Genomic DNA, 20,747 nt, shown 5'->3' with positions numbered 1-20,747 from the left:
AACTTGGACTAAGGGTCTATAAAAGGGAAGGATTACAGACTGTCCCAAATCAGGTTTTACGCACATTCTCAGGCCAGTTCAAATCGTCCTTCCACTTGCACATGTTACAGACCTAGCTAAAAAAAAGGATAAGAGGGACCTACTGGTCAGACTGGAGGAAAGATAGAGCCATACCCTTCTCTAATATGGTCTGGTTGGTGGCAGGTGTTTTTTTTTTTTTTTGAGACAGGATCTCACTATGCAGTTCAGGCTGGCCTTGAAAACTAGTCTAGCCTACCTCAAACTCACAGCAGTCCTCCTGCCTCAGCCACCCTAGTGCTGGGATTACAGGCATGTATCACCATACCTGGTTTGGTGGTAGATTGGTTTTTTTTGTCTTTCTAAGACAGGGTCTCACTATGCAGTTCAGACTGGCCTTGAGCTCCCTTTGTAGTCCAGGCTGGTCTCAAACAAACTCGAAACAACCTTCTTGCCTCAGCCTTCCAAGTGCTGGGATTATAGGCGTGCACCACCATACCTGGCAAATGGTGACAGACTTTGGCTGAGGAGCCTAAAAAATTAAAGGGAACTAGACCCCTGGCTACCAGTAGCAGTAGCTACTCCTTAGCTACCAGTCCCCAAAAGAGCAGAGGACTGTTTCTGATGAGGTGACTATAAACATTCCTTTATTGAGTCTCAAAAAATGAATCCCTATAAACACCCTAACGAGAATGTGAAGCTGAGAAGTAGTGTCTGAGTAGTTTATGTCTCTGGGGCGGTAGTTGTCTGAAAGTAAACAGTTTGCTTTGCAGGTTCAGAGTATGGGATGCCATATATACTTTGTACATATGGAAAGGGACCCTCCTGTGAGAGGCAACACTCAGTTACTCTCGCCATCACTGCTGATGATGCCTCGCATGTGTGACCAGTCTGGGGGTGCCCAACGAGGCTGCTCCTCCTCTGAGTCCAGTGTCCGGCGGTAAAGCTCCCCAAAGGGGGCTGCTTCTCCTGAAGGGTTCCAGGCAGTCCGTCTACGTGACCGGCCTAGGTGAACAAGGACAGATTAGCTGTCTATAACATTCAACCTCATTCATTCCCAGGCAGGAAAAAACCCTCACCTGAACTGTTGATGATGTTGGCAATATCCAAAGAGGCCACCTCTGCTGCCTCTTCTCGCTGCTCCTTCAGGGCACGACATTTCTCCAAAGAAGGGTTACCTGGGGCAGAAGCAGCTTATGATCCTCTCTTCCCCTGAATGCAAAGCCCCCAGCAGCCCTCCAGGACACACCTTGCCTCACCCTTCATGCCCAGGGCTTCCAGCTCAGCACGGAGTACACTCAGGCGCTCCTTGTGTGAGTGACAGGATCCCAGCAGCTTTTTATAGTTTCGATGGGCACCACAGGCTCGAATGTAGCGCTTTAGCCTGGTCACAGCTGGGTGGTCTTCTCCATGGCGAGCAGAACTGGCCTGGCAAAGAAAGCAGTTTAAGGCTGAGCCTGCTGGGGTCTCCCTTTTCCCTAGTGATGGCTTCCTGCCCCATATGTACTCTCACCTTCCTGTCTTTGGGCTCTGGACTTCCATCTGAGGAGGAAAAAGAGCTTCGTGTCCTGCTCTTCTTAGAGTTCTTGGAAGAGCGGTTCTTCCTCTCTCCCTTAGGGCTTCCCCTTATCTCGCTGTCACTCACCTCCTTTTCTGAGTCACTCTCACCACTGACACTGCCCAATTTGGCTGTCTTTGCAGGGCCTTGAGCAGTTGCTTGTGCCACACTGCTGTCTTCATCCTCACTGCTTCTATTCTGCCTTTTCCTATCTTTACACCGGGTCCTGACCTTCCTACGCAGTGGAGACTCTTCCCCACTGTTATCTCCGCTGCCAGCTGCCTCTTTCTCTTTTTCTTCCCCACTGTCCCCCAACTCTCTCAGCTTCCCTACCCTGCTTTCTAGCTTACAGCTCTTCACCTCTAACGCTGACTTTCCCCCTCCTTTGCTCCTAGCTCTTAGTTCCCAGTCCTCCTCTTCCTCATCTCTGTCCTCTTCCATGTTCTCTTTCTTCTTGAATAGGCACTCCTCCTCTCTCTCCTCTTCACTTTCCTCAGGGCTTTTAGCTTCTCTATTTCTCCCAGACTTCTTTACTTTCCTCTGGACAAGTTCTTCCTCACTATCCTCACTTTCTTCCCTGGTCTGCTGCTTTCTTGCTGAGGCCTTGCCAGGTGCCTGCTCATTCTTGGTCCTAGATTTCTTCAAAGTCCTGCCCTTGTATTCTTTTTCTTCCTCATCTTTTTCCTCTAAAATCTTCCGTATTCTGACAGAGTCTTCTTTCTCTTTCTCCTCTTTCTCATCACTGCTCTCTTCTAATCTCATTTTTGCAGGCTGGTCCCTTTGCTGTTCTTCATCGCTGCTCTCAACTGCCCTCTTTGAAGCCTGCCTTGGACGCTCCTCCTCGGCTGGGCTGATTTGTGTTTCTGCCATCTCATTATCTGCTGGACATCCAAAGCAGTCTGGACTGGAGGCTGCGGACCTGGACCCTGGAATATGGAGAAGAACGAAATGGGATAGGTTTCACCTGTCTGCTCCCATTTGGGATAGGTTGCCTAAAGCTTTGGCCTGCTCTGACCATGGAAAGGGCAGCAGGAAACAAAGCTATCACTCCACCCTACTCGTGGTTCCTGACTCACTGGCCTTGCTCTTGCACAGTAACCGCCTTTTGAATGAACCAGTGATGCAGAACACACAGATAACAAGAAAGAGACACTAACCTGATTCTGAATTGAAACGGAACCGTTTTCTTTCTTGGTCATTGCAGAGGGTGGGAGCCCTCTTCACCTTCTTGGTAAGGTCTAGCTTCTCTTGCCTGGTACCAGCTTCATCCACCTGTGTGCACCAAGAGGCAAAAAGTTCCAAAGTTATGTCCTGCCCATCAACTCCTGGACAACACACTCCATCTCCTGAGGTCCAGGTCTGTACCCACACCTGCATTTTCAGCAGCTCCTCCTCCACCAGCCGCCTTAGTGCTTGCTTTTCCTCAGGTTCCAGATGGGTGAGACCCGCGTGAGCCAAGAACTTCTGCCGCACGATGGATTGCGTGAGCGTGCTACAGAGACACGTGTCAAGACAGGATCTACGTCCCACCCTCACCCTTTTTATCTCTAACTCAAATCCCCTGTGCACCTGAGGTCAGGGCAGCCTCGGAAGAAGCTGTGCGTGAATTCCCGCATCTCATTCTCCCGCGCCATTTTGCTCCACCCGGGATTGGAAGTTCCCGCCTTTTTTTCTTCTCGGCTTCCGTAGGCCTTCGGCAGTTTGCGCACGCGCTGTGCCGCGGCACCGTGAACTACTGAGCCGCTGGCTCTCGGTTTGCGGATCAGTGGGGCCCAAGAACTTTGGCGGACAAAAGTGGCTTTTCCTGGGCAGCTGGAGGCTTGAAGCTTGAAGCTCCTACCCGTGGTTAGAACAAATCATTTTTACAGTTTTCGTTCGAAACTGATTTGTTACCGATAACCTTTTAGTGTAACGTAATCAGTTCGCGACGCAACATTCCTCGTCACGGACACCAACGCCGCTGTTATTTAAAAGGCAAGGGAAAAACAGGGCCCCCGGCCAAGAGACTAGAAATATTTGAGAGACACCTTTTTGTGACTCTAAGTTCTCCAAGTTCATTGAGAATCGCTAACGGCGCCCGCCAGTGTCGGCCATCTTTGTGACATCATAGAACCCCTGCCACGACATCTTCACTGCAGCCACTGGAAGCCGAGTTCCTCGCCAGGAATTCCCCAGCGGTGCGGCTCCCGTGGTTACGCACGTGGCGCGCCGCGCCCAATGGGAGTTGTAGTCCGCGCGCAGCCTTGCAACGTTTCCGGAAGTGAAGGGCGTGAGATCTCAAGCGGATCTGGCTCCCGGTAGCGGGACGCAGCTCCCGGGCTGGCCATGAACGGGCCAGCGGACGGTGAAGTGGACTACAAAAAGAAATACCGTAATTTGAAGCGGAAGCTCAAGTTTCTCATCTACGTGAGTTCTGGTGTGGAGAGGTGGTGGCGAGTGAGGCCTGGCGGCGCGAGGACCTCAGTCTGCCCTTAGTGAAGCGGGTGGGGCGAGCTGTCTCCCTGTGACGAACCCTACAACCCGGGTCCTGCCCTTACAGGAACACGAGTGCTTCCAGGAGGAGCTGAGAAAGGCTCAAAGGAAATTACTGAAGGTGTCCCGAGACAAGAGGTGAGGAGGCGCGGTTAGGGGACGAGGATGATGCGACTCCTAGACCCAGTGGAGCCTCTAGGAGGAGAAAAGGCCTAAGGGAACATTGCTGATGGAAATAAACTCTCTTCACCTCTTCCCTCAGTTTTCTCCTAGACCGACTTCTGCAGTATGAGAACGTGGATGAAGACTCGTCTGGTGAGCAAGGTCATGAAAAGTTGCGAGTATATACTTCTTGGCATTTGAGCAAGTCTTCCTTGGCTCTTCCTTTTAGGCTGTAGAAGCTCATGCAGTCTCCAAGGATCCTTAAATCTGCACGGTTCCCTCAGTGTCTACGGTTTTTCCTTCAAGTATTTACTGAACATCTACTATGTTCCCGACTCTGAGCTTGGCACGTGGGATACAACAATAGCAAATTCGACAAACTGCTTGACCTTTTATAATTTATATTCCATTTTAGGGAAATAAATAAAGTAATAAACTAGGATTTTTGATAGCTATATGGATTGAAAGAGTTGAAACAGGGACCAGAAATATAGCTCAGTAGCACAGAGTCTGCCTGACAAATGTGAGGTCATGAGTTTGATTCCCAGTACCAAAGAAAAAGAAAAATTTTTCGAAAGGGGTAAAACAGAGTTAAGTGGTAATGGTAGGTATAGGACAGGAGTTCACAAATTCTTTTTGCAAAGGGCTCGATAGTAATTTAGGGTTTGGATTATACCGTCTTTGAAAAACTGTTCAGCTTGTGTCAAAGTACCTATAGCCAATATATAAATAAATGAACATGGCTGTGTTTTGTTAAAACATTATGGATACTGAAACTTGAATTTTATGTAGTTTTCCCATGAAGTTTTTTTTTTCTCAGTATTGGGGCAGAACTCAGGGCTTTTTCTGAGCTACATTTCCAGCTGTCTCCCACCCCTGTTTGAGACAAAGTCTTGCTAAATTGCCCAGGCTGGGCTTGAACTTGATATCATATCCAGCAGCAGCTTTTTATTTTACTGTATTTTTTTTGAGACAGGATCTTGCTGGGTAGTTCAAGAATTTACTCTAGCTCAGCCCAGCTTCAAACTCACAGTGATCCTGCTGTCTCAGCCTCGCAAGTACTGTGATCACAGGCCTGTGCAAATATGCTTGATCTTTACATCTGTAAACATCAGAAGAAGTTGGGCATAATTTGTAATCCCAGCACTCTTTGGAGGAAGAGTCAGGAGGACCCAAACCCAGACAATTGAGCAACCTAGCAACACTTAGTCTAAAAAAAATTTTTAAAAATAAGCTGGCCCTGAGTTCAACACATAGTACCACATAAACATTTTTTAAATGTCAAAGCCACTCTTCGTTTGCAGACCACACAAAACCAGGCTGCGGGTAACATCTGACTAGAGTGCTCATAGGAAAGACTTTCTGGGAAGTTCTTTAGCTGGAAGCTGGGCAAGAAAAGGCCAATCTTGTGGAGGCCATGCTAGAATTTCCTTGGCAGAAAATAAATGCAGGCTCCGTGAAGCAAGAATGAGCCAGGCTGGTTTGAGTTAAAGGGATAAGATTACAAAATGCTGCTTTTCAGGCTTTTTATTATCGATTATAGTTGACCATATCTTTACGTTGTGACCAACTCTCCACATTCATACTTAACAAAAAAATTTTATGAAACGTTTTTAAGGTTTCTAAATGCAACTTATTCTGATTTTAGAATTTATTTATTTATTGAGAGAGGGTCTCACTATGTAGTTCAGGCTGGCCTTGAACTTACTGTGTAGCCCAGGCTGGCCTCCAACTCAGTAATCTTGCCTCAGCCTCCTGAGTGTTGGGATTGCAGGTATGCACCACTATTCTGATTTGGGGGGGAGGGGGCTTTCTCCTTTTTATCGGTACCTGGGATCGAACTCATGACTGCTTGCTTGCAAGGCAGGCGCTTATGCTGCTGAGCTAAATCCCCAGCCCCACTATTCTGATTTTTTTAAGGCTGTTTCCCTTTTTTTCTTTCTTTCTTTTTTTTTTTTTTTTATAGGTCTTGCTATGTGTAAGTTCAGGCTAGCCTTGAAGTCACTTTGTAGTCCAGGCTGACCTCAAATTCACAAACTCCTGCCTCACCCTCCCAAGTGCTAGGATTATGGGTGTGTGCCACTACGCCCCGCCCACTCCTTGTTTTTTGTGTACTGATGTTTGAATCCAAAACCTTCACATTGGATCTGGGTCTACATTCCTAGCCCTTTTAAAATTTTTTATTTGGAAACAAAGTCTTACTAATTGCCTAGACTGGGTTCCATCTTGCATTCCTCTTGCCACAGCCCCCTAGAGTGCTGAGAGTACAGGTGTACCCGCCACACCCAGCTTTTTCCTCTCTTTCAATGCCAGTTCCAGACTGACAGAATTATGGTTTGGAAAAGCCCTGTGGTGGACATTTATGAGCCTTGTTCTCAGTGGAACCCTTACAAGATCATCACATTAACTGTGCCTTTGAATATTGGTCTAGGTGAGATCATGTGGGTTTTTTTTTTGTTGTTTTTTTTTGTACTTGGAATTAAACTCAGGACCTCAAGTTTGCCAGGCAGGCACTGTGCCACTGAGTTATATTCCTGGTCCGTAGGGAGATATCAGCAAACAGCAGCTAGTGGCTGTTTATTTTTGTAAATGTTTTATTGGATCATACAACCCTTATATTTACTTACTATTACAGGAGTTAGGCTTAAGGACTGGCAGAGGTTCATAAGGATAGAGAAGTAGGCAGGAGCTTCTCCCTTAGACCATGGCAAAAAGTGGCTTTATTCTATCTACTTTGTTCTGTTTCTTCCTTCCCTAAGTTCTAGTTAACTTCCTGTTTGAGGGGAATGTCAAGACCAGAGGTATGAGGGAACCCAGCACATTCTTGTCGAGAATAGATTAAATCCTAGGAGTGTGAACCAGAGATTCAAGCCTCCACTCATATGCTAGAGGATTCCACACATGATGCTTCTCGGTGCAGTGCGAGGAGAACCTAAACATGAGAGTAGAAATAGAACCAGCATTTAACAGGGCAGGAGGGATTCTGGAAGGCTTCTCAAGAGGAGGCATTCAGTCTGCCTTTTAAAAAATCTATCTGAGTTATAGACTCTAGGCAGAAGCACTAGACAAGGAAATTTATTTTTGAGAAAGAGGTTGGCATGATGTAAAGAGTTCCGGGGGCTGGAGGTATAGCTTATGGTAGAGCACATGTTTACCATGTAGAAGGCCCAGCATTCAATCTCTAGCACTTCAAAAAAAAAACAGAAAAGAGTTTTGTTGGCAACCAGAAAGGTAGGTTAAACCCAGAGTAAAAAGCACCACTGCTTGGCTTAGAAAAAGATGTGTGTCTATAATCCCAGCTTTTTAGGAGCCTAGCCAGGAGTATCACAAATTTGAAACTAGTCTGGACAATATAGTCAGACACTTACTCAGAAATAAAAAAGGAAGAGGAAGTAGCTGAGTGGAAGGCCATGTATTCCATTTCTAGAACTACTAATGCCTCCAGGCAGTGAAAGATACTGGGAAGGATGTGGTTAGGTTTCTGTTTTAGGTCATCCTGGAGTTGGGCTGGACAATAGATGGCAAACTGTAGTCTGCTGAGCAGGTGATTCAGATGAGGTAGTGACCGGATCTGGGGGCATTTAGGGTGGCAGTAGTGGATGAAAATAAAGACAGCTTTTTGTTTTTTAATTTTATATTCTGGGCAAGGTGGCACATGCCTGTGATCTAGTATTCAGGAGGCTAAGACAGGATCAGTGTGAGTTTGAGGCCAGCTTAGACCACATAGCAAAACTCTGTCTCAAAAAAAATCATTAGGGGCTGGGGATTTAGCTCAGCGGCATAAGCGCCTGCCTTGCAAGCAGGCAGTCGTGAGTTCGATCCCTGGTACCGATAAAAAGGAAAAAGACAAAAAAAAAAAAAAAAAAATATATATATATATATATGTTTGTAATATATAATGAAAGAAGAGATTTGAAGGGTAAACTAGTAGGACCCTGAATAGGGGAAGTGGAGAAGAGGCAGAAGTTGAATGCAGCTGAGAGGCAAACAAGGAGAAAGCAGCATAAAATGGTCAAGTAACAACAGACCTGAATTCAAGCCCAGGCCTATACCTTGCTGTCCAAGCCTCTGGCTTCAGTTGGAGGGTGGTGGTGATACCCTTTCCTTCCTTGGACAGTGGTGAAGACTAGCAGGGGAGGTGAACATAAAGGGGGCTGGTACACAATGTGTGCTTAACAGACCTGTTGGGGAAGAGCCAGAGCAGGAAGCAGGCTGGGGAGCTGTGGGTCTCCCCAGCTTATCCTGTATGTGTTGTGCCACCTGGAGAATTGGCTTCCTCAGAGCCGAGTGCGAGGTTACAGAGCCCTGGCATTCCAGCCCCACTGATGAGCCCTCCCCTTCACAGACTCGGATGCCACAGCATCTTCAGATAATAGTGAGACAGAGGGGACACCCAAGTTGTCGGACACACCAGCCCCAAAGAGGTAAGAAGCAGCCCACTGTCCTGGGACCAGGGTCCTGGGCCTCCAGCTGCCTCTGACCCCTTCCCCATCCTTTCTCCAGGAAGAGAAGCCCTCCATTGGGGGGCACCCCCTCCCCCTCCAGCCTCTCCCTGCCTCCTTCGACAGGGTTTCCCCTCCAGGCTTCTGGGACGCCCTCACCATACCTGAGCTCGGTGAGTTGGGGTAAAGGGTGGAAAGCAGTGAATTAAAATGCCTGGGAATGAGGTGGACATCATGAGGCTAAGGGGCTAGGTCTCTGGGTGAGGCCAGCCCGAATCAAGGGACATCTGTTCTGTTGTGGCCAGCAAGTGTCCCTTGGAGGGTGTTAGCCAGGGCTCCCTACTCTTCTCTGGTAAAGGAATAGGGGCAGATATGATTTGAGCAGTCCTGCTGCTGTCCCTTCTGTTCTCAGGAGCCCTGAGAGCCACACTCATCACCATCTCTTTTGTTTTTTTCATTCTTCTTCCTGTTTGCATTTCTTCCCTTCACCTCCACCCTGCCCCACTCCATTTCCCATCTTCATCCCCGACTCCCACCAGCAGCTGGCTTCCCCCCCTTACCCCCCATTCCCTTCTGACTACCTGGCCCTGCAGCTGCCCGAGCCCAGCCCCCTGAGGCCCAAGCGGGAGAAACGGCCCCGCCTGCCCCGGAAACTCAAGGTACCCTGATTTGGGGAAGATAGGGAGGGGCCATGCGGCAGGGCAGCCATCTGAGGGAGGCTTAGGATGGGTTGGGGGTGTCTGAGGACTTGGAAAAATTGATTTGGGACTGTTGAGGGCCCAGTGCAGGTCCAGTCACTGAGGAGAAAATCAGAAAGTTCCTGGCTTACAGTCTCACTGTGAAGACAGATTTGGTCAGAGCCAGCCTGGGGATACTGGGAGTAGGGATACCTGGGGCCCAGCCCTATGGCAGTGCTCCTCACTGGTTTTGAGCACTGTGATGCCGGATAGTGTCTGGCGATGTGGAATCCAGTCAAGGCTACCCGAATGAAAAGCCCCATGACTTTGAGTGGGTCTCTGACCTATGAAAGCTCCTAGATTATGTTTTTTAAAGTAGTTATCAGACAAGGTGAGTCAACAAAGTGTTCCCAGAAAAGTTGGTACATGCCAGGAACTGTCTCAGGTGCTGGCCTTTTCATTGTGAAAAAAACAGGCACAAACTCTGCTCTTGTGAAGCTCACATTGTCTTTTTCTTTTTTCTTTTTCTTTCTTTTTTTTTTTTTTTTTTTTTTTTTTGTCTTTTTCTTTTTTATTGGTACTGGGGATCGAACTCACGACTGTCTGCTTGCAAGGCAGGCGCTTATGCCGCTGAGCTAAATCCCCAGCCCCAAAGCTCACATTTTCTTACAAGCTGGGTAGAAGATAGTCAAGGTAAATAGGTCCCAGTGTAGAAACACAGGAAAGAAAAGGCTGTGGGAGCTGCAAAGTGGGTGGGGCTATTTAGGTATAGTGCCCTGGGTGGGGCGTTGCTTGATCAGACACTAGAGAAAACCAGAGCAGCCACACAACTCCCTGGGAAAGGGTTTCAGTCTGGGACAGTCAGGGCAAAAGCACCAGCCACACAGCTGCATATGGGAGCCCAGGGTTCATGGTGATGTGTATTTATTTGAAAGTCCTCTGCAGAGTGGGGAAAGAAAATAGGCTGAGCACAGAGCTCCAGGAATGGTAAGGAGCCGCACAGAAAAGCACAGCACCCATCCAGCTTGCAGTCATAGCTGAGTAAGGACCAGGCTGGTCAGCTCTCAGGTCTCTGAAACCAGAAACAGAGCAGGCTGCTATGTTTCTAGTGGTTAAGAGTGTGGCTTCTGGGGAACGGGAATATATAGCTCAATGGCAAAGGGCTTGCCAAGCATGCACAAAGCCCTGGGCTCAGGCCTGGCAACACACACAACCCTGCTGAAGGGTTTTACTTCTGGGTAGAGGGTGGGCAGACAATGTTCACGGCTTTTGAATTGCTGCCATATCTTGTGGTAGAGCAGTGTCAGAAAGTTGACACTCAGGAAAACCGTGGGAGACAGTGTTGACAGGCTCATGTCAGTTGCTGTGCATAGAGCAGGAGACAGGTCAGGGAAGGACTTGGATCACATCTGAGCCCAGTGTTTGGATATTCGGGGGCTGGGGATTTAGCTCAATGGCATAAGTGTCTGCCTTGCAAGCAGGCAGTCCTGAGTTTGATCCCCGGTACCAATAAAAAGGAAAAAGACAAAAAAAAAAAAAAGATTTGGATATTCCAGGTTGAAGCCGAAATAGGGAGACGGGCATGGTAGATAGTGTTTGGGCTGCAGCACAAGTGACAAAAGAGAACAGAGTTGGAAAGAAGGAATGATGGAATGGAATGATAGAAGGATGCTTGGACACCCTGATCAAGAGATGTCTCATTGTGGAGGGAATGGGAGTCTCTAAAAGCTCTGAGTGAGAAAAAGATGGAAGGTAGTAAATGTGAGCAGGTAGGATGTTGAAAGCTGATGCAGGTCAATCAGTAGGAGCCTGAACTGAATATAGTGATGCACATCTGTAGTCCCAGACACTCAAAAGGCTCAGGCAGGAGCAGTTCAAGACCAGCCTGGGCAACATAGCAAGATCCAATTTCAAAAATAAATAAAACCTATAAATAAATAAATAAACAAACAAATAAATAAATAAATAAAACCAGCTGGGGCTTTAGTCAGCATTAGCTGGGTTTCAATCCCAGCTCTTTTCTGTACTCTTGGATCTTGGGTATGTCACTTACCTGTGAGCCTCGCTTTTTTCAGGCAATCAATAAAGCTAAAAGGAGTTAAAGGATAGAATGTTTAGCCCAACATCCAGACCCTAGTAAGCCATAGAACCATGTTAGCTGTCCTTGATCATCACATGGGAGAAGTCTAGGCCAGAGCAGGACATTGGGGACAGGGTAGGGATTCTAAAGTAGCACAGGCCACAGTCCACATGGAGCTGCCCTTTCCCGTCATGTCTGTGTGTCTCGTGAGTACGTGCAGGTACCTGGTACGAGGCTGCTTGTCAGGGCAAGGGCTCCTGATTGATCTCTGTCCTGGTAGGCTCTGATCCCCTGCTGCCTGACCCACCACATCACCCAGGCAGGGGAAGCAGGGGGCTCCTAGAGAAGCAGAGAGCAGGCCTAGGGCTGAATGCATTAAAGTAGTCAGGAGCTGCTCTGAAAACCAGCTGAGAGTGTTTCCTACCCTGCTGCAACCCAGGGCCTGACACTACCCACTGGAGACCTGGTACACATGTTCTTTAAAACTTGCTCCCGTGGTGGGCCTATATAATTTTTGGGTGCTCAGTTTGTATCCACAAATTATATAAGGTATTATACCCAGAGAACTATCTGCAGGGAGGATTTTTGGGGTCCTGTCAGGGGAGGACTGGAGCTTTGGGCAGAATGGAGGCCAGTTCCTTGCTTCTGAAGACAAACCAGGGCTTTTGCTGAGACACTCCAGGTGGAGGGGCTGCCTGCTGTCACGCACCTGTACTGCCTGTCCCAGGGCCCTCAGGTGGAAGAGTGACTTGCTCAGGTCTGTTCTAGATCGATCACCCTGGCTGCACTGTGGAGGAGGAGCTGGCTCTGGGTGGAGGCTGAAGGGAGGGAGTCCAGTTAGGAAGCTTTACCCTAGCCCAGGTGAGCCAAGAGGAGGCCCAGCTTAGGCTGATGGCCATGGGAATCCCAAGGAGGGTTCTTTCCAAGCAGTAATAAAGCTTCCAAGCAGCAAAGAAGCCTCCCAGGCTCATGGCTCACGCAGCCTGTGACACACATCACTGAGCCAGTGAATTCTGCAGGAGGAGAGGGCAAGCAAGCCAGTGGTGCAGGTGGTGCCCGCATGCCTAGAGGCAAAAGGTAGGCCCTGTGTGCTGGCCTGACTCTTGCTGGAGCTGCTGCTACCAGGCAATCAGAATGTTTCCTGGAGAGGACAGGGCGTAGTCTTTCCATCCCTGCTTCCTGTCATACACCCCATCCACCCTGTCATCACATGTCTATTGCTGCCCCTCACTCTAGGCACTTGTGGTTGGAGACAAAGGACAGGGAGCCCTTGACTCTACCACTAGCTGGCTGCTTGCGTTCCCACCCTTTCCCTACCCCCATGACTGCCTTGAGGGGGGTACCCAGCCTCCTGGAGGGACCACTGCCTCTGACAAGCCCACCCTGTGTTTCTTCCCCTGCTGCAGATGGCGGTGGGACCCCCCGACTGCCCTGTGGGCGGGCCACTGACCTTCCCTGCCAGGGGCCCTGGGACTGGGGTCGGGACGGCCCTGACCCCCCTCCCCCCTCCCAAGATGCCCCCCCACACGATCCTGAGCACCGTCCCTCGGCAGATGTTCAGCGATGCAGGCAGCGGGGATGACGCCCTGGATGGGGACGATGACCTGGTGATCGACATCCCAGAGTGACACCCACTGTCATCAGCCAAGCCTGCCCCACACTCACTCCCTGTGCCAGCACAAGTCCAGCTTCCTCAGAGATGTTTATTGATGCCCAGTTGCCATGCTTGGCCACTGACACAATCCGAAAAGGCGTAAACATGCACAGATGTCCCCCAGGAGGGTGGCAGGGGCCCTGTTGTCACACTCCGGCCCCATCCAGAGGACAGTTATTTAAATGAGTGGCCTGGAATATCTGCCACCTCTGGGGCGACACCCTGAGGTGGCCACCCCTTTAGAAGGGCAGCTGTACAGGGCTAAGACTTTTTAAATGAAAATCTTGTATTGAAGGAGTGACTTGTCTGTCTTTTGGAAACATTCTCCTTCAAACCTCTCCTAATCCGACCTCCTCCCTATTGGTGAGGCCGGGGCAGCTTAGAGAGGTGCAGAGAGGGCCACAGAGGGACCTGGGGACAGCACTCCCCTTGGGTGTGCAGAGGACAATTTGCATATTTGCAGGTAACAGCGAGTCAGGCAAGAGGAATTTGCATATGTGAGTGTAGATCTCTACATCCCTCACAAGAAGACATACCCACAGTCACAGAGACTCTCACAAAAATAAGACAGATAGTGCGGGGCAGGGGCCTCCCACCCCGTGTAAACGTGCAACACACTCGTGCGAAGGTTGGGTACTGGGAGCCCGTGCAGGCAACTGCTGGCCACTCAGGCCAAGGATAGTGCCCCAGCTGCGGCGGGCAGCTCGCTGGTCAGGGTGTGCCAGCGTTCGAGGGCTGTATCTGGCTGCTGCAGACAGTCGCTCCAGTGCTTCCGTGCCTCTCCTCGGGCACTGGGCCCCAGGGACACTCCACCTGGCAAGCAGCCACAGGGCACAAATCAGAGCCCAGCTTCTTTCTGGCCAACCTTCCCTCAGTACCACCCTAGGGACCCCACTCCTCACCTATAAAGTCATTGGATTTGCCAATGTCATAGTCCCAAACAGTGACTTCCAGAGTCTTGGTGGCCAGAGTGGAGAGCTCCATCTCATAGAAAAATTCCTGAGGAGAGGAGTCACACCTATCCTAAGGCCGTTTCTAACCCACCCCTATCCCTAATTCATGATGTCTGTTCTCTGCTGTATTTACCTCATTAAATTCTGGATTTAGAGTTTTCTTCTTCACGCATGTTTTATGCTTGGATTTCTTTTCCACATCCGGTCTCAGGTACCTGGGCAGAGGAAGCCATGTAGTTAGGGGCAGCCAGGCCTAAGATAGCTGGTTCAGATAGGTCAGGCTCCCTTGGGGAGGGGAGTGGGCTTCACGGTGAGATCTTACGTCTTCACATAAGGATCAGAATAGCCGTTGACGTCCATGGCAGCCAGGTGGGCACAACGAATAATGCCCACCAGCAGCCCCCTGCGCCTAGAACTGTAGCTGAGGCTCAGCAAGATGCGCCCACGCTCTTCCAGGAGCCCAGGTCCCTGCTCGGCCTGCTCTAGCTGCAGGGGACAGACACTGGTCAGCCTGGATCCACCACTGCCTCCCAGAGGTCTGTGGTCCCTGGGAGGTGCCTCACCTCCTTCAGGTAACAGGAGATGCCCCTTAGAGCTGCAGACATGGAGGAGGGTGATGCCAGCTAAGGGGACAAAGAAAAAGTTGTGGCCACCTGGCCTCCTCAGCCCGCCTTCCCCTCAAGCATCCCTGCAGTTCCCACACTGACCGGGACCTGGCGCTCGAGGCAGATGTTAAAATGCTTCTTCTGTGAAGGCTTGAGGCGGCGGAGGGGCACTCGAATCTCCCCGATGAACTCATTGTGGCTCAGCTTGTCCTCATCACACACAGAGATCCTGATGGGGAACTGCAGGGTCAGGGGTCCTGGGTACCTCTGCCCCCTCCAGTGTAGAAGGAGGGTCCCTCAAACCAGTTCCAGCTCTGCCCTAATTCACCTCATCTGTAAAATGGGTGGCTGCTTGAGCCTTCACCCCACTCAGCCACAGGAAGACCTCCAGCATCCCAGAGACTGTGCCCATCTGGGTCCCCAGGTGCAGGCAGTAAGAGCTAGAAGGGCCTCAAGGAGTCTTGATCCTCACCTAGAACAGGGACATGTCAGTCCAGCAATTAAAGGACTGCCCTTCTACCCAGCAACCCTGTGCCTCAACTGCCATAACCAGCTAGCATGGAGCAGCTGTGGCACATCAGGAGTTGAAATCCCAGCCACTGTTTATTAGCTACCATGTGACGCTGGGCAAGTTACTTAACCTCCCTCCAGTTCTCATCTGTAGTATTCACCACCTAAAGCCATGACAAGGGTCAAGTGAAATAAAAGGAAATGCAAATAAAGGCTTTTACTAGTTACTGCCTTTAGGCCTTATTCTCTTACACCTGGAACATGGGGCCAGCCTTTTTGGTTTTTGCCTCTGTCCCTCCTCCCTCATGCCAGGGTGATCACTGCACAACAGCCCTGACTATGCCCCTTCTCTGGGGCAACCATTCTGTGCCTCCCTGTTGCTAAGACAGAAGTTGTCCAGGGCTGGGAATTTAGCTCAGCAGGTATAAGTACCTGCCTTGCAAGTGCACGGTCGTAAGTTCAATCCCCGGTACCAATTAAAAAAAAAAAAAAAGTTGTCCTAAACAAGGGTTTTATGCCCCTACTACTACAAGGGATACTGTCCCCACATCATCCTTTGGGATGAGAGCAAGTGCCTTGGACCTGAAAACTTAGCCCAGGTTTTAGGGGACCCAAGGACAGGACAGATGGACCTAAAATGCACAGGGCTGTCTGAAGTTAGCCCCACAGAGGAGTCTCCCTGGCCTGAGAGGCTTCCTGCAGGTGGGAGTTGCACTCTCAGGCGAGTGAGATTTGGGCTGGCAGTGAGGAAGCCGGGGGTGCTTTCCAGGTAGAAGAGACTTGGGGCAAAGACCAGGAGTAGTGGAAGTGACCGGTGGGAAAGAGCAGTCCCCTGCTGGAGAAGCAGGTGATGGCAGCAATGCCAGCGAAGTATTTTGTGTTTTGGGGAGCCACTGAATGTTCCTGAGTATCATCAGTGAGGTTGGGGCTTCCTGGTACAGAGGGAGATCAGCCAGCCAGAGAAGGGTACAGTGACAGTGGTCCTGGAGGTGGTGCTGGGCTGGAACCTTTGGCAGCAAGGAGGGTGCCCCTACCTGAGCACCTTGTGAGTAATGTCATCATCCGTGATCCCACTGTACATCAGGTCCTCGTTCCACACAGGATTCAGAGTGTTCCTCTGAGTCTTCGTTTTTAGTTTATTGGCCTAGGGTGCCAGGGCAAAAGGTTCTGATACTGGACATTCATTGTCAGGCTGTAGATAGCAGCTGGGAAAATCTGGCAGGGACCTACATGCTTGGCCAGGCAGGGGCAGAGAGAGAGGAGGCCACTACCTTGCAGGCTCCAGGCAGCAGGTGCAGCTTGACATAGGGGTCCGCAAGGCCATTGAAGTCCATGGGCTTGAGGCCCTAGAGGGGAGACTGGGAAGTGGGCTGTGTTCTCTGGCCCCTCTCACTCCTGCAGAGCTTGAGTTCAGGAGTTGTGGTGCAGCCAGGGGTTAAGGGTAAGGAGTCGGGGTGGGGTCTGCCCAGGGGGAGGGAAGGTAGGCTGGAACCCTGAGGGCTATGTGGGAGACAGGGAGTGCCCACCTTGGCCCTGAGGATACTACAGTGCAGAGTGCAGGAGGCTTGGTCATAGAGAAGGTCAAACTCCAACATGCCCAGGGCAGCTGTAGTAGAGGGCAAAGGTGACAGGTGTGTGAGACACAACCCAGTGGCCAGACACTGGATACACCTGTCCATATCCCTGGCACCCTGCAGCATGTGTGCAAGAAACTGAGTAGGCGTGGCGTGTGTCTGTGTGTGTGTGTGTGTGCGTGCGCGCGTGCACGCGTGTATGTCTGGGTCTGTCTCGGCCGCGACTGGGGCTGTGTGGGTGGTGGAGTGTCTCAGCAGAAATATTGAATATTGAGCCTCACTGAAGCTGTAATCTCCACCCAGACTGCAGCTGTGGTGGAGTCCCTCTGTCCCTCCTCCCCCACCTCATGCACACCCAGCAGGATCACAAGCCTGAGGGCCCCCAAACTCACTGGTGTCATCCGAGTCGTAGCTGTCCACCTCAGCTCCATCTTCAGGTGTGGTGGGCCCAAGAAGGGCCGCAGGGGGTGCCAGAGCCAGGGGGGCTAGATGGGCAGGGGCCTCCCCACAGCCCCTGCCACCCCCTTCAGGTCCTGGTCCCCGGCGAGGGAAGTAATCAGAAATCTGGCGGATGGGCCGGATGGGCCCGGGGCACACGTTGATGGCCATGTGCTCCTGGATGTTGATGGCCATGCGGTCACCCCTGCGGCCCCTCATGCAGCACCCTGGCTGGGGGAGGGGATGTGAGAGCTGGAGCGCTGACTCTCTGGACTCCCGGTGGGCTGGCTGAGAGCCCTCCTTGGCCTCCGTTCCTAGGCACCAAGGGAGAGGATGGGCTGGGCCAGCTGGCAGGCAGACCGGAGGTCAAGGCCCTCCAGACTAGAGCCTGGCTCCAGGGCCGCTGAGTTGCCAGACCACTCCTGGCAGACAGGTTGCAGCTCCCCCTCAGCTTTGCCCACTCATCTAGAGATGTCCCTTTGTCATCTTCCGGGCTCTTTCCTTTCCTCCTGGCTCCCCTGGTTCCCAGCCCTCTGCACCCCATGCGGCCGCATAGGTTCAGCCTCTTGCTCTGAGGCTGGCTGCCCTCTGCTACTCTGTCCAGGTGCTACTCTGTCAGGATGTCACCCACCCTCTAGGCTTCCACTTCCCACTGACCACTCAGCCCCAAAATCTGCCACCTGTCTGGTCCCCTGTTCCCCACCCAAGCAGGCAAAAGTGGGGACCCCTGTCTCAGATGTCTGCTCCTTAAGCGTGGTTCCTTAGGGGAGCAAGAAAGGCAGCCGCAGGAGAGCCGAACACCCCCATAGCACAGGCCAAAGCTGGCCCTGGTTCCCACCCTACCCCCCCCAGCGCCCAGCCCCCGCACCTGTCTCAGTGCCTCCAACAGGTGCCCAGCCAGTGGGCACGGGTTGGGCGGCAGCGGCCGGCGGTTCCCAGGGTGGCCAGCGAGAACAGCAGTCCGGCCGTGCGCACCGAGCAGAGAGACGGGGAAAGCACGGGAGGGGCGAGCGAGGTGGAGGCGAGGATACAGCCGGCGCAGGGCGGGCTCCGCGCTCACACTCGCCACGCGCCTCCGGGGCACACCCGGGAGCGCAAGCAAGGGCGCACACAGACACGAGTGCCCGCGCTCACACACACGCACCGACACGCGGGCTGGCATACACTCGTGTGCACGCAGGCTGGCACATGTGCCTCGCCCTGGCACTCCTGCACGCACACATGTGCAAGCTCACACGCATTATACACAAACAGACGCAGCAAGCACCCGCACCTGAGAACTTCGCATACACACACAGTCGCCAGCATGCGGGCTCCCTGCGCCACCCGGAATCAGGAGCGAGAATTACCCGGTGTTTCCCAACTCCTCCCTGGAGACCGACCCTGCCCCGCAACCACCCCCGCCGCGGATCCCCAGCCAGTCCATCCTCCCTAGCTTTCTTTTTCCTTCCCTCCAGGGTCTCCAGGGCCCGACCCACCAGCCTAGTTGCCATGGCGACACTGGCTCACAGCCCCCCATCTTCACTCCCCTCCCCCGCAGAGCGTGTGACAAAGGCAAAAGCGCCAGATCCCCTCTGGCCGTGAGGGCGGGGCTTGGAGAGCCGCAGTGACCTAGGCGCGGGAGAGAACGAGTGGGTTCCCCTGCCATCTCTGACCTGGCATCTCAGAGTCTCTGTGTTGCTGGGGAGCAACACAGTCTGAGTGAGAGGCCCGAAGCTGTGGCTTCCGGCCTCCTCCCTTTGGCTTTTGGGCATCTCTTTGTGATGCAATCCAGCTCCCCAAGAGTGGTGTCCCCTTCTCCTCAGGAATGACATTGCCTTTGGAAATCCATCCTTCCACACTCAAACTCCTGCCATCTCAGCTAGGGAGGGCCTGGAAGCTTGGCCCTGAATGCTCCAGACCCAGCAGTCAGGGGAGCCCTGACACCCCACTTGCCTTCCTCCCCTGCCCCAGACCTGCCCCATTCACTCCTGAACCCTGAAAGGGTCAAATGGAAAGACAAAGTCCTCATTGAGCACTTTGGTGTCAAGGCACCTCAGACTCACCTCTGCCACACTTGTGCCCCCTTCCTGTTTACATCTGGTTTCTGTAGCACAGGAGTTACCCAAAGCAAGAAGGGCTGATTCATCCCTGTGTCCCTATGGCCCCCAACTGGGCCTGGCACAAGCCTGTCCTCAGTAAATGCTGGGATTTAACAGAAATGTAACAGACTTAACACTATCAGTGCGTAAACGACCAAGGTCTGGGAGTGTAGTTTGGTGGTAGAGAGGGCACTTGGCACACATACAGCAATAGGTTCTATGTCTAACACACATAGAAAAAATTGCATAAATTTTAGGTTTGTATTTAATCATATTTTTTGAGACAGGATCTGTTTAGCCCAGGCCGGCCTTGAGCTTTCCATCTTCCTGCCTCACCCTTCCTCCCAAATGCAGAGATTACAGGGAAGCACCAGCTTGTGTGGCAAGATTCAAAATTCTTCATGGCAGCGTGCACCAAAAGGTGGGAACACCTGAAACATCCATGTGTAATGGTATTAGTTAAATCAGTCACAACATGACTTCCTACAGTGAAATAGTATGCAGCCACAAAAAGAAAAGGGGCTCTTCATGCACAGTCACAATCATCTCCACCATTTCATTTTAACTTAAAAAAAGAAGGTGCCGAGCAGGATGTGTGGATGTTACCATTTGAGCCAGGACAGAAACTTGTGTTTAATCATTTCTAGAAGGTTGCACAAGAAAATGGTGTCTATGGTGAACTTTGAGGAGGTTGCTATAGGGCAGGAAAAGGGCAGGAATCAAAGTTTTTAGTACACATCCTTTTGTGCCTTTTAAATGTTATGCTGTGTACCTAGGTTACCTGTTCCAAAGAATACATTAAAATAGGTATATATGCATCAAAATTATTTACACATCCATATCTATTTGCGTGTGTGTGTGTGCTAGAGGTCAATACCAGGTCCTTGCCCACGCTACTACGTGCATGTTCTACTGCGGAGATATACTCCCAGCCTGAAGTAATACATTTTTAAAGTAAAGGGGTAAGAACAGAGTCAAGAGCAAGGGAGATGCTTTCTAGGGCTTCAGCTGTGCCTTTTCCTAGACTCAAGGCCAGTGTACAGGCAGCTCCTGCTCAGGGTGCCTACAGTCCCATCTTCTCCACTGTCTCCTCACGGTGCACAGGGAAAGAGTGAGCAGCCTGGGCCCTGGCTTGGTTAGAACTGAAAAGACTTCTCTGTGGTCAGCATGGGTTTTTTTGTAGGGGAGAAGAGTACCAAGAATCGAACTCAGGACCTTGCACTTTCCAGGCAGGGCTTGTGCCTCTGAGCTACATTCCCAGCTCAGGATGTTTTTCGTTGATACTACTATACACTGTAGTGATGCAACTGTGACCAAGAGTAATGATCTCTTGCTTTGCAGCCTCATAGGGGACATAGACAATCACACAGCAACTCCAGCCTGGCAAGACAGAGGAGGTGACAGGATGGTCAACAGCCAAGGGTGCCAAGGGCTCCACTAACCCATGCAGGAGGATAGGGAGGTAGCCAGGTCTGCAGTGTTGGAAGCAGAGGTCTGCATGGACTGGAAGGTGGTCAGGAAAC

The 20,747-nt window shown here is 51.3% G+C and overlaps 3 protein-coding genes across 15 annotated transcripts; 1 reads left to right on the top strand and 2 right to left on the bottom strand.

Moving 5' to 3' along the window:
- Positions 1–636: 636 nt before the first annotated feature.
- Hirip3 (HIRA interacting protein 3) lies at positions 637–3,275 on the bottom strand. The gene is made up of 7 exons (XM_005007566.4): positions 3,146–3,275; positions 2,948–3,068; positions 2,734–2,848; positions 1,532–2,502; positions 1,278–1,446; positions 1,098–1,196; positions 637–1,023 (listed from the first exon to the last, which is right to left on the bottom strand). The coding sequence occupies exons 1-7, from the start codon at positions 3,208–3,210 to the stop codon at positions 860–862; spliced, it is 1,704 nt and encodes a 567-aa protein (XP_005007623.2). The 5' UTR covers positions 3,211–3,275; the 3' UTR covers positions 637–859.
- A 522-nt stretch (positions 3,276–3,797) lies between these two features.
- Positions 3,798–14,184, top strand: Ino80e (INO80 complex subunit E). 11 transcript variants are annotated; one of them, XM_063226802.1, is made up of 8 exons: positions 3,798–3,982; positions 4,116–4,186; positions 4,311–4,363; positions 8,556–8,634; positions 8,714–8,825; positions 9,195–9,311; positions 9,944–10,022; positions 12,816–14,184. In XM_063226802.1, the coding sequence occupies exons 1-8, from the start codon at positions 3,902–3,904 to the stop codon at positions 12,989–12,991; spliced, it is 768 nt and encodes a 255-aa protein (XP_063082872.1). In that variant the 5' UTR covers positions 3,798–3,901; the 3' UTR covers positions 12,992–14,184. The 11 variants fall into 11 exon arrangements, with proteins under 11 accessions (XP_063082872.1, XP_063082871.1, XP_063082874.1 ...); XM_063226801.1 differs by having other exon boundaries at positions 9,192–9,311; XM_063226804.1 differs by having other exon boundaries at positions 4,311–4,372; positions 9,246–9,311.
- Doc2a (double C2 domain alpha) lies at positions 13,099–18,819 on the bottom strand. 3 transcript variants are annotated; one of them, XM_063226795.1, is made up of 11 exons: positions 18,799–18,819; positions 17,098–17,457; positions 16,658–16,737; positions 16,403–16,477; positions 16,166–16,275; positions 14,724–14,850; positions 14,580–14,639; positions 14,339–14,502; positions 14,150–14,231; positions 13,966–14,062; positions 13,099–13,876 (listed from the first exon to the last, which is right to left on the bottom strand). In XM_063226795.1, exons 1-11 carry the CDS (start codon positions 18,803–18,805, stop codon positions 13,731–13,733), a joined length of 1,308 nt encoding a protein of 435 aa, XP_063082865.1. In that variant the 5' UTR covers positions 18,806–18,819; the 3' UTR covers positions 13,099–13,730. The 3 variants fall into 3 exon arrangements, with proteins under 3 accessions (XP_063082865.1, XP_063082863.1, XP_063082864.1); XM_063226793.1 differs by lacking the exon at positions 18,799–18,819 and adding an exon at positions 18,012–18,305 and having other exon boundaries at positions 17,098–17,374; XM_063226794.1 differs by lacking the exons at positions 14,580–14,639; positions 18,799–18,819 and adding an exon at positions 18,012–18,305 and having other exon boundaries at positions 17,098–17,374.
- Positions 18,820–20,747: the final 1,928 nt, after the last annotated feature.

This window comes from Cavia porcellus, unplaced genomic scaffold (assembly GCF_034190915.1).
Source record: "Cavia porcellus strain 051 isolate PalLab524CR breed Dunkin Hartley unplaced genomic scaffold, mCavPor4.1 scaffold_16, whole genome shotgun sequence".
NCBI classification, from domain to species: Eukaryota; Metazoa; Chordata; class Mammalia; order Rodentia; family Caviidae; genus Cavia; species Cavia porcellus.
Note: the sequence above shows the minus strand (reverse complement) of the source record. Positions and strands in the feature narration are given on the sequence as shown.